We start from the raw sequence: 17,395 nt of genomic DNA, 5'->3' as shown, positions 1-17,395 counted from the left end.
CTGACTGAAGGGTCTATTTCCCAAAAGAGAGTTCTAGGCTAGAAACGTATTCATGTGTGTATGGATGATTTTTCCTAAAGAGAAAAAATAAAAATAAGAGAAATAAATGGGGCCAGTTTACAAACCTACTAGGATCCTAAACATTAAATGGCCAACTAGGGGGAAATGAGCTGCCTAAGAAGCTCAAGAAAAGTGGGAAGAAAAGTGAAAGAATATGTAAAGGAAGAGAATGCCTCAAGATGAAGGGAGAGGCCAGTATTGCCAAGAACTACAAAGATGTTTAACTAACATACTGACAAATGAAATGTTTCCACTGCATTTAGCAAAACCAGAGATTATGTGTCACCAGCTAGAGCTACATCCAGCATGGGAGTGGGGACGAGATTGAAATAGACTAAGAAGTTAACTGCAGAAGGCACGTGAGGAAAAGATGACAGGCATTGAAGGAATCGAGAAATGAAAGTTGCTATCTGTAAGAGAATTTTGAGAAAAACAGTGATTTGTTGGTTAGTTTGTTTTGTTTTCAACAGTTTGGTTCACTGGGAGAGGGGTTTGTTTTGGAGGAAGACTTGAACATATTTATAGGAAATAGAGGAAGAGGTGGGAGGAATTGGGAGACTGGGATTGACATATATATACATTATTAATACTGTGTATAAAATAGTATAAATAAACTAAAGAGAATCTACTGTATAGCACATGAGCCCTACTCAATACTCTGGGGTGACCTAAAGAGGAAGTAAAAACAAAAAAAGAGATGATATACGTATATGTACAGCTGATTCATGTTGTTGTACGGTAGAAACACAACACTGTAAAGTAACTACACTCCAATTTTTTTTTTAAGTAAATGGGAGACCTAAAGCAGTTAAAAAAAAAAAAAAAAAAAAAGGCTTGATAGCATTAAGATCCTGAGAAAGCCAAGGAGTTGTGAGTATGTAGAGAAGGAGGATAGGATGGGTGTCAAAATGCACGTGAATTACATGTAAGGTACGAGGAAGCTAAGAGCTTCCATTTAAATGTGCCTGTGTGTGAAACAGTAAGTTAGACAGCTTGCTCAGAGTGGATCATTAGCTGAAAATGGTCAGTAGTAAAAGAGAAATGGAATACAGGTTTAAGAAGAATAGCTAAAGTTTGCAACTGCCATTGAGAGGCGTAGGAGATATAATTGACCAAAGAAACAGAATAGAATTATAGGACTATTAAAAGAGTCCAGAAGAAGCAGGTGGCTATGTATCTATAGTGAAATCAACCTGCCATATCGTGAGACTTCAATGGCACCTGGCATAATAATTTTGGTCCTTCAGGAATGAAGTTTTGCTTTTTGAACAAAAAAGCAATGGACTAGGAAAAAAAGCAGTGTTTTTGAAATGACAAGACTCTGAGCTAGATTGGAAAAAAAGTTAAAAAGGAGAGCTCTGAAGGCCTGGGAGAAAGGATAGGGATCACTGGACTGGGATGCTTGATGAGGGTGAAGAAGCAGTTGTAGTAAGAAGCTGTAACAAGCTTGGTGGATAGATGGTTGCGGCTGGAGATTAAAAGCTTGCATGAGTGACCTGAGAGACAGAATGAATTGGGTATTCTTGCCTGGGGAATCCCCATGGACAGAGAAGCCTGGTGGGCTACCGTCTGAGCGGTCACAAAGACTTGGACATGGCTGAGCAACAAAGCACACACACAAGGTCCAGAGGGTGTGGGGAGAGAAGGCTGAGATGGAGGAAAGGAAGGTCACTGAAGGCCAGGTCAGAGAACTGAGAAGAGAAGGTTCTGACAGGTCATTCCAGTCACCGGTGAGGTGCCCTGGCATGACGGCCGCCCTAAAGGGGCAAGGTAGCCAATGATCCAGTCACCAACAGCCTCAATGTGGAGTGCCCAAAAGACCTATAGGTGATTGCAGCAGAGACCATCCATGGAGGATAGGATAGTAAAACAGCCTCAAAGAAGCAAGTTATTTTTTTAAAAAAATCAATGGATTTGAGAAAAATGACCTCAATGAGGAATGAGGAGAAGGTTCTTATTAACCTTATCTCCAAGTTCTATTTTCAGAATAACATTTCAACCAACTATTCATCTTCTCTACTAACAAAACTATACCTACATTTATATAGATGACTTAAAGTAAAGAATTTTTAAAGTATCCTAATTATAGCACAACGATTACAGGAAAAGAATTAACTGTTCCTTATGAAACAGTGAAAGGAGTCAGTGAAAGGAGTCATCTAGTGCTCAGTTGTATCTGACTTTTTGCAGCCCCCATGGACTGCAGCACACCAGGCTCTTCTGTCCATGGAATTTTCCAAGCAAGGATACTGGTGGGTTGCCACTTCCTACTCCAGGGTATCTTCCTGACCCAGGGATTGAACCCACATCTCCTGTGTCTCCTAATTGGCAAGTGGATTCTTTACCTCTGAAGTCATCTAGAGCAAAAGTCAATGAACTTTTCTCTGAAGCATCATACAGTAAACACTTAGGCTTTGTGGGCCAGTCTGTCACAACTACAGAATTCTGCTTCTGTTACATGAAGATGGTGTTTTAAACCCAATCTGTCCCAATTCCATGTGTATCATTCAAGTCAGAAAAAGTGGTATTGGAATTTAAAAACTAATAATTATTACTTTCAGACTTAAAACTGAAGATGGTCAGCCAAAAGTTCATGATTTTCCTTTCCCCTGAAAGAAATAAAATGAAAAGAAAGCACTCACCTGAACATAGAGTTCTCTGAGCTCATACTGAAATTTCTTGGGATCTGTGGTAACTGTTACTGGGCCAATTTCTGTGGAGATAAAAATGACGTAAGTCAGGAATAGTGCTCAATAGCATTAAAGTCTTCAGCGTACTGTGGTTGCAAATGTCCTTTCACTATGCACTGTACAGTTAATTGAACAAGTAGGAATAGTCAACAAAACAACAAAGGCCATTTTTCAATTTATAGCTACCAAAGACTACTTGAAAATTTGTCATAAATGATGCATACTTAAAACAGTGAATTTTTAGCCTTAGGAAATGCAAAAAGTGAAAGTCACCCAGTCGTGTCCGACTCTTTGCAAACCCATGGACTAAACAGTCCATGGAATTCTCCAGGTCAGAATACTGGTATGGGTAGCCTTTCCCTTCCCCAGGAGATCTTCCCAACCCAGGAATCAAACCCAGGTCTCCCACATTGCAGGCGGATTCTTTACCAGCTGAGCCATCAGGAAAATGCAAAGAGGGAATTAAAATGTCACAGGGGAAAGAATCAAGAGACATCAGTTCCAGTCTCTTTTTACTCTCACCAGTCAGTGGAGAGCAACTATTTATGGAGCAACTATTTTGTTGTTGAATTCTAAATTAATCACTTATTCATCTTTTAATTTTGATCTGTCAACCACAAATTGTAAATTTGTTTGCAAATAAAACATTTAATACTAAACCAAAAAAAAAAGCCAAATGACCCTTCTTTGTCCACAGATAGGAAGATCAGAAGCACAGATATAAGGATATTGAAAGTTCAAACACAGTTGCTATCACTTCTTTTGCCACAGCTGGGGTTGCTGTCCCTCATTATCACCATTCTCCTCAACGGCCTTTGACAAAAATAATTACCTCTGCAGTCACTGTCACCCTCAGGACTGTCCTAATATAATGTACAAACCATTGTTTCAAGTGGAAACAAGTAGGGGGACCATTTCCTGGTGAAAACCAAGACCTAAGCCAGGTGAAGAGAAGTCCAGATACCAGTAGGGTTAAATTGATAGAGATATAAACATAGATACACACACATAGAGCATGTTTATTTAATAGTAAACATTTTAATCTGCAAAGACCATTTTCTTAAAAAAAAAAATTAACCTTTAAAATAGACAAGCTGAATTTGGCCTTTACAGGTATCAATTACTTCCCCCAGGAAACATCCATGTGTGTGTGCTTAGTTGCTCAGTCGTGTCCAAATCTTTGTGACCTGTGGACTGCAGCCCACCAGTCTCCTCTGTCCATGAGGATTCTCCAGGCAAGAATACTGGAGTGGGTTGCAGTGCTGTTCTCCAGGGGATCTTCCCAATCCAGGGATCAAACCCAGGTCTCCTGCATTGCAAGCAGATTCTTTACTATCTGAGTCACCAGGGAAGCCTGAAAACACCCATATGTTAGTCGCTCAGTGGTGTCTGACTCTTTGCGACCCCACAGACCATAGCCCACCAGGCTCCTCTGTCCATGGAATTCTCCAGGAAAGAATACTGGAGTGGGTAGCCATTCCCTTCTCCAGGGGATCCTTCCGACCCAGGGATCAAACACAGGTCTCCCGCAATGCAGGCAGATTCTTTACAGTCTGAGCCACCAGGGAAACCCAGAAACATCCATATATTTAAGTAATAGTTTAAAATTCATCCGAGTATCATGTGTACAGACAAAGCACCTTAAATTCCTAGGGTGGGTGAAAGTTCTTCTATTTTATATAATGAAGATTATAAAAATACTTAACATATAGTTTTATGAGACAGCTTCAAACGCATACTGTTAGAAAAGGACTTATGACTTCAAAGAATAATAATTAAAGAGCCAGGCCTTCTATAATATGCTAAATGTGATACAAAAACAGATTGCAGAATCTTAGAAATAAATGAGGTAAACTGGATAGGAAGCATGACATGCTTGTCATAGCCCACGTAATTTTTCTTAGAAATTACACAAAAATATGTCTCCATTCTTCACCACAGATTAGACACCTTGCACCATGCAAAAGGAATGAAGAGGTGATTGGGGAAACTGTGTGAAAATGCAAACATCTGCATTCCGTACAGAGCAGAACAGTCATTAGCTATGTAAACGTCATGTCCTGAGTATATGGAAAATCGGAGAAGACTACTCCCTCAAGACTAAACAAAGGCATACTTTGCAGAGGAATGCAAAACAGCAAAGAATATGCCAGGCAGTTACACCCTGACATATAAATTTCAGCAGCACCATCAAGCTTCTGTGCTTCTACATGGCATAATACTGAAATAATTCTAGAATTCAAAACTCAAGAACCAGAAAGGAATACAAAGAACACTAGAAAAATCAATTATATGAAAATAAACAGTACAGACATGCAAGAACATTCCTTATAATAACAATTTTTTAAATAGCCCTGATACATGTCTGTTCCTCAATAGTGGAGACTAGCGGATGCTATAAAATAGGAAAACTGATAATTAGCCTTCATTTAATTATCAAGAGATTCAAATATCCACCTGTTTTCAACAAAGACAGGAAATATTTCCTGAAGCCCATTTATATATATTTTTGCAAATCACACTGGACACTTGAGATAAATCTTTTATCAGTTATAAGAAATACTCAGACCAAAAAAAAAATACTCAGGAGAGATAAAGCCTTGCTAGGCTGCCATATCCCTCCAGTTGTAAGCATTTTTTCCAACTCTTTTGAATGCAATGATATAACTATTTGGCAAAATCAACCTTCCTTTCAGGACTTGTGTCCATTTCACTCTTTCTCTTCATTTAATAGAGCCCGACACCAGCTGTGTCATGAGCAATTTCCTCTCCTCTTCCTTTTTTCTTGTGTTGCTTTTAATCCTTGCCAAGCCTTCCACAACATTCAACAGGTATAACTTTGTCTTCTCTTCCTGACTGAACATGGTCTATACAATTGAATGAGAACTCTCCAAAGCACTGCAGGCCCTCTCTTCTATTTCTCTAATCTTCAAACTTCGTCACACTGCTTAGCATGAAGACACTGCTCTTCCTTCACGTCTTTCATGGCCATTCCCACGTCTTTCATCTGCCCATACACCTCTCATTCTAGAAAGTATGAATCAAGTCCTATCTCCTTGGATGTTCCGCCTTTTCTTCAGCATACATTAATGCTGATTGATGTTTGTATAATAAAGACACGGGAAGAATGAAGGGGCACAACATTTAACAGAATAAGTGATCATAGCCCATTTTATTCAATGACTTTATCTGGTTGCTTACCAAAATAACACCAAAAAAATATACTGGGTTGCTCAAAAAGTTCATTTGGTTTCTTCCATGTTACAGAAAAATCCAAATGAACTTTCTGGTCAATCCAATATAAAACAGCCATCAGTCTCCAAAGAGAATCCTCAAGCTTGAAGAGGCATTAAAAATCATTTGCTTCAATTTTCTTATCTACAGACAAGCAAACTTGAGGTTCAGAGATGATGAAATTGAAAAACTTTGGTAGTGAAGAAAGAGGTTAAGACATCTGAAAACACTTTCTACACTGAGCAACCTCCACAGCTCACTAACATTTCCTCTTTTCCAAGATCTCCATTCTATCAATGATTATATCACTATGAACTTTCTTCTTTCCTCTGGAGCATGGGCAAAACAGACCATGTTTGGAGTGCCTAAACTGATGCACACAATATCTAGAATTCTTTATTGCCACGTGCCTGGATATTTGAAAATAGATTAAAAGAAGCAACTTTTTTCTTCCAGTTTTACTGAGATATAATTATTATGACATACAACACTATACAGGGGCTTCCCTGGTGACTCAGGGTAAAGAATCCACCTGCATTTCAGGAGATCCAGGTTCAGTCCCTGAGTTGGGGAAATTCCCTGGAGAAGGGCTTGGCAACCCACTCCAGTATTCTTGCCTAGAACATCCCATGTACAGAGGAGCCTGGTGGGCTACAGTCCATGGGGTCACAGAAAGTTGGACATAACTGAGTAACCAACACAAGGACAAGGAGCGACTAACAGTTTCACTTTTTCACAATAAATGCAGAAAGAAAAGTATGGAAAAAGTAGTGTGGGAGTACTAACACAGAAAAAACACTTTTCAGAACGAATCAAGGAGATTTCAAAAGGGAAATGAAAATTTAGGATTTCAAATTAGAAAAAACAAAAAAAGTTCTTTACTAATGCTAATTTTTAAAAAATTTCTATATATCAAGTTCTAACAACAACTCTGTATTTCATCAAATTACTGTTATTACCTATGGTTTGGTATGGTGGTGGTTTTCAGTCATGTCTGACTTTTTGCTAACCCATGGTTTGTAGCACGCCAGGACCCTCTGTCTATGAAATTCTCCAGGCAAGAATATTGAAGTGGGTAGCCATCCCATTCTCCAGGGGATTTTCCCAACCCAGTGATTGAACCTGGGTCTCTCACATTGCAGGCAGATTCCTTACCCTCTGAACCACCGGGGAAGCCCATATTATTATACAAATAATTGAAGGTTGAATAATAAGCCAAAGCCAGCCAGTCCCTTTGAACGGTACCATGCTACTGTCTGCCTGTGACATGAGAGCATCTATCACATATGTGATTGCCGTTGCTTTCTGTCTCCCTCACTTGATTATCAGCGTAAGGAGATGTACCTATAAATAGATTCTAAATAAACATTTGAAGATGAGAAGAAGGGAAACAAAAGAATAAAGATTAAGGCCAGGTCTTCAGACTCTTCATTTTGTGTGCCCTTTCATTTTACCACGGAACCTCGAGGCTACAGCTAAAGATCATGCTACATATTCAGCATGGCGACACTGACTAGTCAACTGAATGGTTCACTTCCTCTTTATACAAAAGTATTTATTCTTTCATCAAGTTATTGATGCAGATAATCAACATATACAATTTTCCACATACCACTGAACTTAAAAAAGCAAAAAAAAACATTAAGGTAAGGAATATGTATTATTAAAAGTACAAGGAGTACGTCACACATCAGAAGATAACTTTTGATTAAAAAAAAAAATGTCTGAAACTCTAAACAAGTCTTTCCTCTTCTCATTAATTGTGTTATTTCCCGTTTCCTAGGGATTTATCAGATGGGTTGGATTTATTTCCAACATCTCAGCCTTTGTTCTCCTAATCTGAGTTGCTGAATTGAATTTGAGCAAAAAATGGAAAGAAGTTCACAATGTAGTATTTTCTTTTACTGCTTCACTTGGCAAGATCAATATCCAGTTCCTCACTTCCTTTTTCCTTTTCACTAACAGATTTCTGCTCCTTACAGTTTTTCTTTACTCAAAGCGGTTCCTTAATAATAAGAGGTATATTTACTGCTTCTTGCTGGAGTGTCAAACACTTTTTGTGAATAGTTTGATAACAATGCTTACAATTTCCTTGCTTTTTAAAAATATGTAGCTCTTAGTTTTATATTTATAATTGTACATAGATGTGTGAAAAGTGAAAACCCCTAAGCTGCACTATAAATTAATCACTATTTTCAAAGCATTACAAAAGGTCAAAATAAATATATAAATCACAGTGCTTGCCATAGAGGAAATTTAAATATAGTTGAAAAGTTTTTAAAATAGCAAGTTATGAAAAATTAACCTAGCCTCAGAAAAGGGCAAATATTTTCAGTGTCCAGAGAGACACCCCCGAGCTCTTGGGAAATACACAGTGAAGACATCAGGGAGAAGATGTGGTCTGAGTTGGGACTTAAGGACAACACTGAACTCACAGGGTGTGATATCAGAGCAAAGAAATTCTAGACGCTGGGACATGGCCCATTCAGAATGCCTTCTATGAGCCGGCTCTCAACACATTCCCTTTCTAAAAATTCTACTCTCAATTAATTTTACACAAATCAACTATAATGTCTTCTGTGCAAAACTGTAATATAAATATACACATATCTAAAGCATTAAAATTATTTAAATAAAAATAATTATTTTTCCTGTTTAGGAATGCTACAGAAAATCAGACTAATAACTATACTTACCATTATTTTCAATTTAATAAGATACTCTTTCCAGATTTCTCTCTCCTCATTTAATTATAATGTTGCTGCTCAGCACCATTTTTAAATGATTTGCATCTAAGTCACAAAAAAGAACTGTTTCCTGACTTTGAGCTGAGCTAATGTCAAAGGTATTTCAGGACTCGTTTAATTGAGTACATGCCTACTTACATTAAAAAAGGTAATTTTCAAGACCACTTAAAGACCTTTAATGACTGTTTTGACATGAAATGATGTAACTTAGTGTGTTTTATAAAATCTGAGTCAAGGATGAATTCATGCACAGTATGTAATATTGATTACATACAGAGCATTCTATTTTACTTTCCAAAGAGGTTATTCATTTAACAATGAGTTGTATAATCTTAAACACATGCACTTAGCACAACTGTAGATAATATATGTATAATGCAAGGGTCATTTCACTTAGACTGAACAGGATATAGAAAAAATCATGAACATGAATTCAGCAATGTTTCATAGCTGTTTAGAGCAGGAAGCAAAGAAGAATGCCTTAATAACTGACACAGGATCATGAGGTATACCGAGTAGGATGTTATTGCTTAGACTGGACTTTGGCCAGAACTCCAGCAAGCACTCTTGCAAAAACAGCCGTGGGATTTTTAATAGCCCAACAAAATCCAGATTCTCAGTTTCGCCTGCACTCCTAAATATTTAAACATCAAAACATACCCAAGCATTGGTAAGTTACACTCAGAAATATAATAAAACATATAATATTTTAAGTCATGCTATTTTAACAAATTTAATAAACAAGCTTCCCATTATGATTAAGTTATTCTGAAAACAAGCAAGAAGAAAATAGATACCATGTTCAAGAATATTTTTAAATTTAAATAATGATATTCTTACAGAAAAATATGTTTTAAACTTTAAGATAAAAAAATATGCCAATTCATTTCAAAGTCTTCATTGTTCTCTTTGACAATTCCTTAGCATTACTGGTCTTCCAAATAAATTTAGGCAGCAGGGAGGGATAAAGAAAAGAAAAATTATAAAAAGAGCAGTAGAGTATTTTTGAAAAAAAAAATGCTTGCAAGTCCTTAGAAAAGGATCATTAATATTGTTGAAATTTCAACATGTTAGGAGAATAGACAATGTCAGGCTTGATTGTTTCTAAAACTAAACAAATGCATGCAATCCTTCGATCATGTTTTCAGGGAAAATGTAATTCAGTGGTCCAAAACCATATTCATGAAGTAAACACTTTATCTGCAAACAATGAGAATCAGAGACATGGCAAAAATATAGATGCTTTTATGTATTTGTATATATGTTATGCATGTGGTATTCCCTGAATACTTGCATTCACTCAATCAACAACAGGCGTTCTATCCTTAAGGTTGGTTCAAATTGTCAAGAGAAAGCAAATATTTACATTTAAAGAGTGGAGGTCTTGAGTATAAGAAAGTCAGAAATATCTGGGTGTATCTTACAAACTAAGAGATGGCTGAATGGACTTATGACCAGTACGTTGTACAAAGCCCTAATCTTGTAAAGATCCCTGCCTTGGGCTTTAATGCTTTGCAGTCACTGTCCTGCAGTAATTTTCTCTCTTAATTTGTGTTTTGCAAAGCAAAGTTCAATGGGCAGATGTAACAGGCACTCCAAACCTGGAGCCTCACTCCCACCGTCCTGCCCCCCACCACCTTCGGGGAGAGGGCACCTGTTCTAATCCCATAAAGCCCAGGCCCTACCAGCAGTCCCATCCCTGCTCCGGGGGCTGTCACCACCCGTCATCTACCCAGCGAGGACCTGGACATGAGGATGGGGAGGGTTAGGATGCGGGCATGCGACAGTTGGTCAAGGCTAGAGGCCAGGTCTTAGCCTCTCAGCCGGGACAAGCCTTTTCATACACTCCTAATTCAGGCACCAAGCGTTTCCCAGCACCCAGCACCAAGGTTTAAAACTCCCGGGGGCTGCCTGTCTGACAGGGGCTGAGGCAGTGGGGCCAGAACAGAGGAGTGTCTGTCTCAACTTCCCCTGTTTCCAGCCGGAGCACAGTGCTTGGGTCCCGTTGGCACAAGGGGGAACTTGACGCCTGTATCCCTAGGGACCTCAGGGGCCAGCGTGGGTCTGCATGTGATCTCCGGGTATCCTGGTACCCAGGGGTGCTCCCTTTGCAGGCACCATGCTGGGAGGATCTTCTCTTCCTCCTTGCAACCCACTGAAGTCCTGATTAAACTATTAGCATGAATTTTACCATCTATCTTTATTTTGTGCAATGCCAATTTTAAATGCAAATATCAGAATATTTTACTAGTATGCAGATTTATGCAAACTATACAATTTGCATTTCATCGCTGGTTACAGATGGTGCCTCCAGCTGTCCAGAAGAAACACACAAGTCAGATTCAGCAAGATTAAAGGAGGAACCTTTAATTGTGCTCAGTCACAATCCCAGCAACAGTATGAACACTCCAGGTTTATCATGATATCGAACTAAGTAGCACTTTTTATTGAAAAACATAAAAGATTTTTTAAATTAAAAGGCCGTGGTTATATAAAGAAAAGCTAAATGTTGAAATATATGTATTCTGCCAAGTTAATCTGTGAATTTAATACATTAAAAATCTCAAAAAAGAATTTTTTCACTTGTGTTTTAGAATACTTAGCAACAATATTCTTTAATGTATTCTGAATAGCACATGGGTGATTTTATCAATGAAAACTGGCCCAAAAAAGCATAAATAGGACAACTTAAGCATAACTAACTGAAAGGACAGAAGTACTGATATACAAATAAATATGTAAAAACTGGAAAAGAATTAATAATTATAAACAAACAAACATCTGAAGGTAAGATATATAAAATAAGGTTATTTATGTTAAAAAATATTTAACTCTTATTCAAATTTTATAGTCTCTAGTAAAAATAACCTCCAAAGGGCTAAAGGCTCCGTTAACCATTATAATTACTTCAACTGAATCTAACTGAGAATATATATATCAGATACATAAAAAATAACATTCTCCTTTTCAAAGTAATAGAAGAAATCACAAGGGGAAATACTGATAGATATAGATATATAAAAATCAAGTAAAAGTTAAAACCTAGAAAGGCTATAAAGTCAGATTTGGGAACATTTATTTCCGATTTAAATTAAAATCCAAGTTATCTGAAGAAATCATTCAAATTTTTACCAAAAAATCTATAAAGTACCATCACTAAACAAAAGGAAAATTCATTAACAGGATAACAAAAGGACAAGACTAGAAATGAATGCTCATATTTTGCTATAGAGACATAAACTATAGCAAATTTGAAGTAACTTGTAAGAAAGAAAATTATTTTGTTTAATATTATCACTGCAACCAGTGTCATACTAAATAAACCTGGAATATTTGTACTCTTCAAGATTATAAGTAGTTGCAACTTTTATGAAATTCACTGTAGTTATATGTATGATATGATTATAGGTATGATAAGTTTTAAAGTTATCTTGTGATAAAGTTATTTCTCACTGTTAAAATCCACTGAAAATAGATACTGATATTGCTAGGACAGTATCAAAATAGTATCAAAATAGAGAAATGATTAAAAAACATGAGTCTCTAAATAATATTAGGCAGCAACTAAACTATTGTTCCATGTCAAAAAACAAGTAAATGTTTATCATATGCCATTAAACAAAAAAAGCCAAACACAGAACTATAGGTAAAGTCACTTCCCCAGCAGTCCAGTAGTTAAGACTTTGCCTTCCAATCCAAGGGTGCAGGTTTGATGCCTGGTTGGGAGTAAGATTCCATACGCCTCATGGCCAAAAAATCAGAACACAGACAAGAGAAACAATACCGTAACAAATTCAATAAAAACATTAAACATGACCCACATCAAAAAAACAGACCTGTAGGTACTTTGATTGCAATTATGAACAAAGGCAGATAAGCATAAGGACAAATTCTGAAAGGTCACACCAGAGCAAAAACTGATGTTTGGAATAAGTGGAGGAATGATTATTTTATCTTCAAATTTCTCATATTTGTATTTGTAAATTACAAACTTACAAATTTGTAACTTGTAAATTTGTATTTGTAAATATTATAAATTACAAATATTATTTGTATTTGTATATTAAAGAGAAAGAGAGGAATTTCACTTGATCACATACAGGCTTGAGGTTGTGCTCTTGCATTCTACCTTAGTATGGTTCAGGACTGGCTTAACTTGAATGCAAGGTAAGTCACTTCAGTTGTCTGACTCTCTGTGACCCTGTGGACAGTAGCCCACCAGGCTCCTCTTCCACTGGTTTCTCCATCCAAGAGTACTGGAGTGGATTGTCATTTCCTCCTCCACGGGATCTCCCCTACCCAGGAATCGAACACATGTCTCTTCTGTCTCCTGTACTGGCAGGCAGGTTCTTTACCACAAGCACCACCTGGGAAACCCTGCCCTCCTTCAGGGAATCTTTCCAACCCAGGGATCAAAACCAGGTCTCATGCATTGCAGGCAGATTCTTTACTGATTGAGCCACCAGGGAAGTCCAAGAATACTGGAGTGGGTAGCCTATCCCTTCTCCACCGTAACTTCCCAACCCAGGAATTGAACCAGGGTCTCCTGCATTGCAGGTGGATTCTTTACCAGCTGAGCTACCAGGGAAGTTCCATCAATGTAAGTTTGCATTTTAAATTTAAATACCTCTCCTACGGGGAAAAAGTTCAGAGTATTCACCTTAGTTGGTAACTAAAAGCATCTCAGATTTGGAAGTTACCACAGTCTAAGGTCACTGAAGTTAATTACTTTATGCCATTGTGACTAGGTCCCAAGGCGTTTTCAACCCAAGACAAGTCTGTGCACTGTGCCTATGCTTGGTAAGAGGAAAGCTCCCACATGAGAGCCAACGCAGTTCCTCTCCTCCCAACTCATCGACGCACTATTGCATAAGCAAAGACACGCATGTCCCCACAGGCACCAAAAGGCTGTGGTACACATCCAAATAAAAAACAAGAGACACTGTGGCATCTCTCCTATGTCACAGTAATCAGTCCTTTCTTAGCATCTCAGGGTGTGACTGCCTGATGGATAGATTAACCTCACTGAACGGCATGTGGGATCTTAGTTCCCTATCCAGTGATTGAACCTGCACCCCCTAATTTGGAAATGTGGAATACTAACCACTGGACTATCAGGGAAGTCTTCCATCTCAGGGTTTCAATACCCCAGATCCAAGTTCCCATGCTTCTCTTCTTCCCTCTGTACAGCCTTCCTGTTAACCAATTATATCAAGCCTTCCCTGGCAGCTCCGTTGGTAAAGAATCTGCCTGCAATGCAGGAGACCCAGGTTAGATCCCTGGGTTGGGAAGATCCCCAAGAGGAGGGCATGGCAACCCACTCCAGTATTCTTGCCTGGAGAAACCCATGGACAGAAGAGCCTGGCAGGTTACAGTCCATGGGGCCGCAAAGAGTTGGACACAACCAAGCGACTAAGCACATGCCTCTGTTTAAAACTTGAACTCCACAAGGTGAGGGTTGTTCCTTTTTGTACAATATTACTCAAACCAAAATGCAATAATTAACATATTTTATAAACATCCACTAATAAAAATTAGAAGGGACACTGGGGAGGCAATTTGACCAAGTGCAGTTCCCAACCAAACTGATTTACAGCACTTAAATGACCCAAATGCAATCAATACAACCTAGATGAAAAGTGTCACTGGATTTGGAATTGTCCGCTCACATGGACTTCATTTACTAAATGTTTGACCTAAGAGGCAGTCTGCTATTTTGCTTAAGAGCTCAGGGACTGGAATCAAAGCTACTTGGGTTACAATCAAGGCTCTGCCATAATATTTTTTTGTTTTGTTTTTAACTTTTATCTAGTTCCTAAATCTACATGACTTTATTTCCCCCATCTTAGTATGGGAAAACTGAACCATTCCTCAAACACTGGGTTTGTTGTGAGAAGTGTTTACTGAGGTTGTTCAATGAGGATAGCAAGCAAATGTAGTGCTTGGAATGGATTGAACACGCTAACTCTGCTATTGCGACTGCTGCAACTGTCGATAACTTTCACAGCGATGTAAAAGGCATTATGGTAGGTACTATGATCAGATAAGGGCTCCCCAGGAGGCGGAGTGGTAAAGCATCTGCCTGCCGATGCAGATGGGTTCGATCCCTGGGTGAGAAAGATTCCACGGAGTAGGAAATGGCAACCCACTCCAGTATTCTTGCCTGGAAAATTCCACGGACAGAGGAACCTGGCAGGTTATAGTCCATAGGGTCACAAAGAGTCAGACACAAGAGAACACACACAACAATGATTGGTTTTTTTAAAAATCTACTATAAGGAACAAATTCACTTTGGGAGTTTAGTAAAACATAATACTTTTCTTGTGCTTCTCAATGTTTAAGATGATTTAATGAATTTGAATTTCCAACTCAAAAAGGCATTAGTTAAGTACATTCTCTTTTTTTTTTTTTTAAGTAAAGTACATTCTTATCAAGGCTTCCCTGGTGGTCAGACAATAAAGCAAGAGACCCAGGTTCAGTCCCTGGGTTGAAAAGATCTCCTGGAGAAGGGAACGGCTACCCACTCCAGTATTCTTGTTTCGAGAATTCCAGGGATAGAGAAGCCTGACAGGCTCCCAGTCCATGGGGTCACAAAGAGTCGGATAGGAATAAGCGACTAAGAGACACACACATTCTTATCAAGTCATGCCTTAATTTCTGCCTTGCATCAGAAAAAAAAAGTCAAACTTTCAGATGACTAAAACTTTTTCTTGCCTTTGAAGATAACAGAACATTTCTCATACTTGCCGTTAAATCAGATCTCAGAATTTGAAGTTACACGATCAAGTATTTAAAAGATATGCTTGATTTTTACTTTCCACTTCAATGATACTTAAAAATATTAATACCCAAACAAGACTGAGATAAAAACAGCATTTATAAAAAAAAAAAGGCATATGATTCCAGGTTGCTAATTAATATATTATGTGAAAATACTACTAAGCTATATTATCTGTTCACTCTGCCCAAAATAATCAAGAAAAATATCCACCTCTACACCTTTGTTTCTATTTTTTCTATATAAGAGATCACTTTCTCCCTTATCAAACTTTTATTAAAGATTTAATTCAGGTGTCAACTTTTTTAGAACAAATTCCTGAGTGTCCCAGTCCTCACAGGTCACTTCTCTGAACTCTTCCAATGACGTATCTTAACTGTTTGGCAAATAACCCGATGTGGTAGATGTCCTCTAAAATGGCCTCCAAAGATCCCACCATCAGATATTCACACCCTTCTGTAATCCCCTCTCCTAAGAATGGGATGAACTTAATGACCTGCCTCTAATGAACAAAACAGGACAAAACTAATGAAAGGTCACCACTGAGATCAGGTTTAAAAAGTTTTACCCCTGTCTTGCATGCCCTCTCTCGCTCTCTGATGGAAACTACCCATGTGAGCTACCCTCTTATCCTACAGGGAGGACCCCATGGCAAGGAGCTGAGGGCAGTCTTTTGCCAACAGCCAACAAAGAACTCAATCTTGACAACAACCACGTGAGTAAGAAAGTGGAGCTTCTTCAGGCAAGCCATGCCACAACCACAGACCCAGTCAGCACCTCGACTGTAGACTTGTGAGTCAGAGGACCTAGTTTAGTTGTACCGGGATTCCTGACTCTCAAAAAGTGTGATTTACTAAATGTCTGTTATGTTTCAACACTAAGGTTTAGAATAAATTTTCATGCAACAGGTTCATTTCACTGCATATTCGGTCTCTACAGTGTGAAAGTGTTAATCGCTCAGTTGTGTACGACTCTTTGCAACCCCATGGACTGTAGCCCACCAGGCTCTTCTGTTCATGGGATTCTCCAGGCAAGAATACTGGACTAAGTAGCCATTTCCTGAGGATCTTCCCAGCCTAGAATAGAATGCAGGTCTCCTACATTGCCGGCAGATTGTTTACCATCCGAGCCACCAGGGAAGCCCATTCATTCTCCATAACTATTAATTTCATCATGATAATTAAATCAATAAAGTTAATCAGGTGAATGAATTACGAAAATTAAAAGAAATTGAAATTGAATTCAAGACTCTAAAGAAGTTATTGATAAAGCACACACTGCACCAAAGAATAAACTGACAAACATTTAAGCTCTAACACTTTTTAATTCAACAAATCATCTTTCAATCCCTATTAGGTAATTATACTCCATGCTTAAAGCTAACCATTGGAAGCCTGATAAAATAATTCACATTGTAACCGTTACTACGTGAATCTGTGATGTTTTAATTCTGCAAATCTCAACTCATCTATTGAGTTTACTATACAAAAGCTGAATATGTTTGGCACAGATCATAAGGAAGAAAGTTTAGAAGGCATATTTCTAAGATGGAATAGAACAGACTTAGAGCGGAATTGTGAATGGCTCATATCCTACAGCAGGAGGAGACAGATGTATCACTTCCCTGAGGATTTCACAATATGGCAGATGAAAAAGACAATAAAACAAGTAAATGAGCAAAGAGAAAATAGCAACTTGTTGGAATCAGTGCTGTGATGGAAATAAGCAGGCTACTGACACAAATAATGGATACGGGGTAGGCATAATAGTACAGTATTCAGGGAAGACCTCTTACATTTCCCTGGTGTAAAATAACAAACGCCCATGATCTTTGTCCAATTTTATACTGGGTTGCTACTCTCTGCGTGTCAATCTGTGAAAGCTG

At 38.2% G+C, this 17,395-nt stretch overlaps 1 protein-coding gene across 6 annotated transcripts in view; it reads right to left on the bottom strand.

The window, feature by feature from the left end:
* The window catches only part of HMCN1 (hemicentin 1), a 517,313-nt gene that overhangs the window by 397,897 nt on the left and 102,021 nt on the right, over nucleotides 1-17,395 (bottom strand). For all 6 annotated transcript variants that reach the window (XR_010663324.1, XR_010663323.1, XM_065936211.1 and 3 more), the window contains exon 2: nucleotides 2,703-2,773. Coding sequence is in view for 4 of the 6 variants with exons in the window: in XM_065936211.1 (XP_065792283.1) it covers nucleotides 2,703-2,773 (71 nt within the window). In the remaining 2 variants the exon portion in view is untranslated. The remainder of the gene's footprint in view (nucleotides 1-2,702; nucleotides 2,774-17,395) is intronic.

The sequence above is a fragment of the Muntiacus reevesi genome, chromosome 5 (genome assembly GCF_963930625.1).
Source record: "Muntiacus reevesi chromosome 5, mMunRee1.1, whole genome shotgun sequence".
In the NCBI taxonomy this organism is placed as follows: Eukaryota; Metazoa; Chordata; class Mammalia; order Artiodactyla; family Cervidae; genus Muntiacus; species Muntiacus reevesi.
Note: the sequence above shows the minus strand (reverse complement) of the source record. Positions and strands in the feature narration are given on the sequence as shown.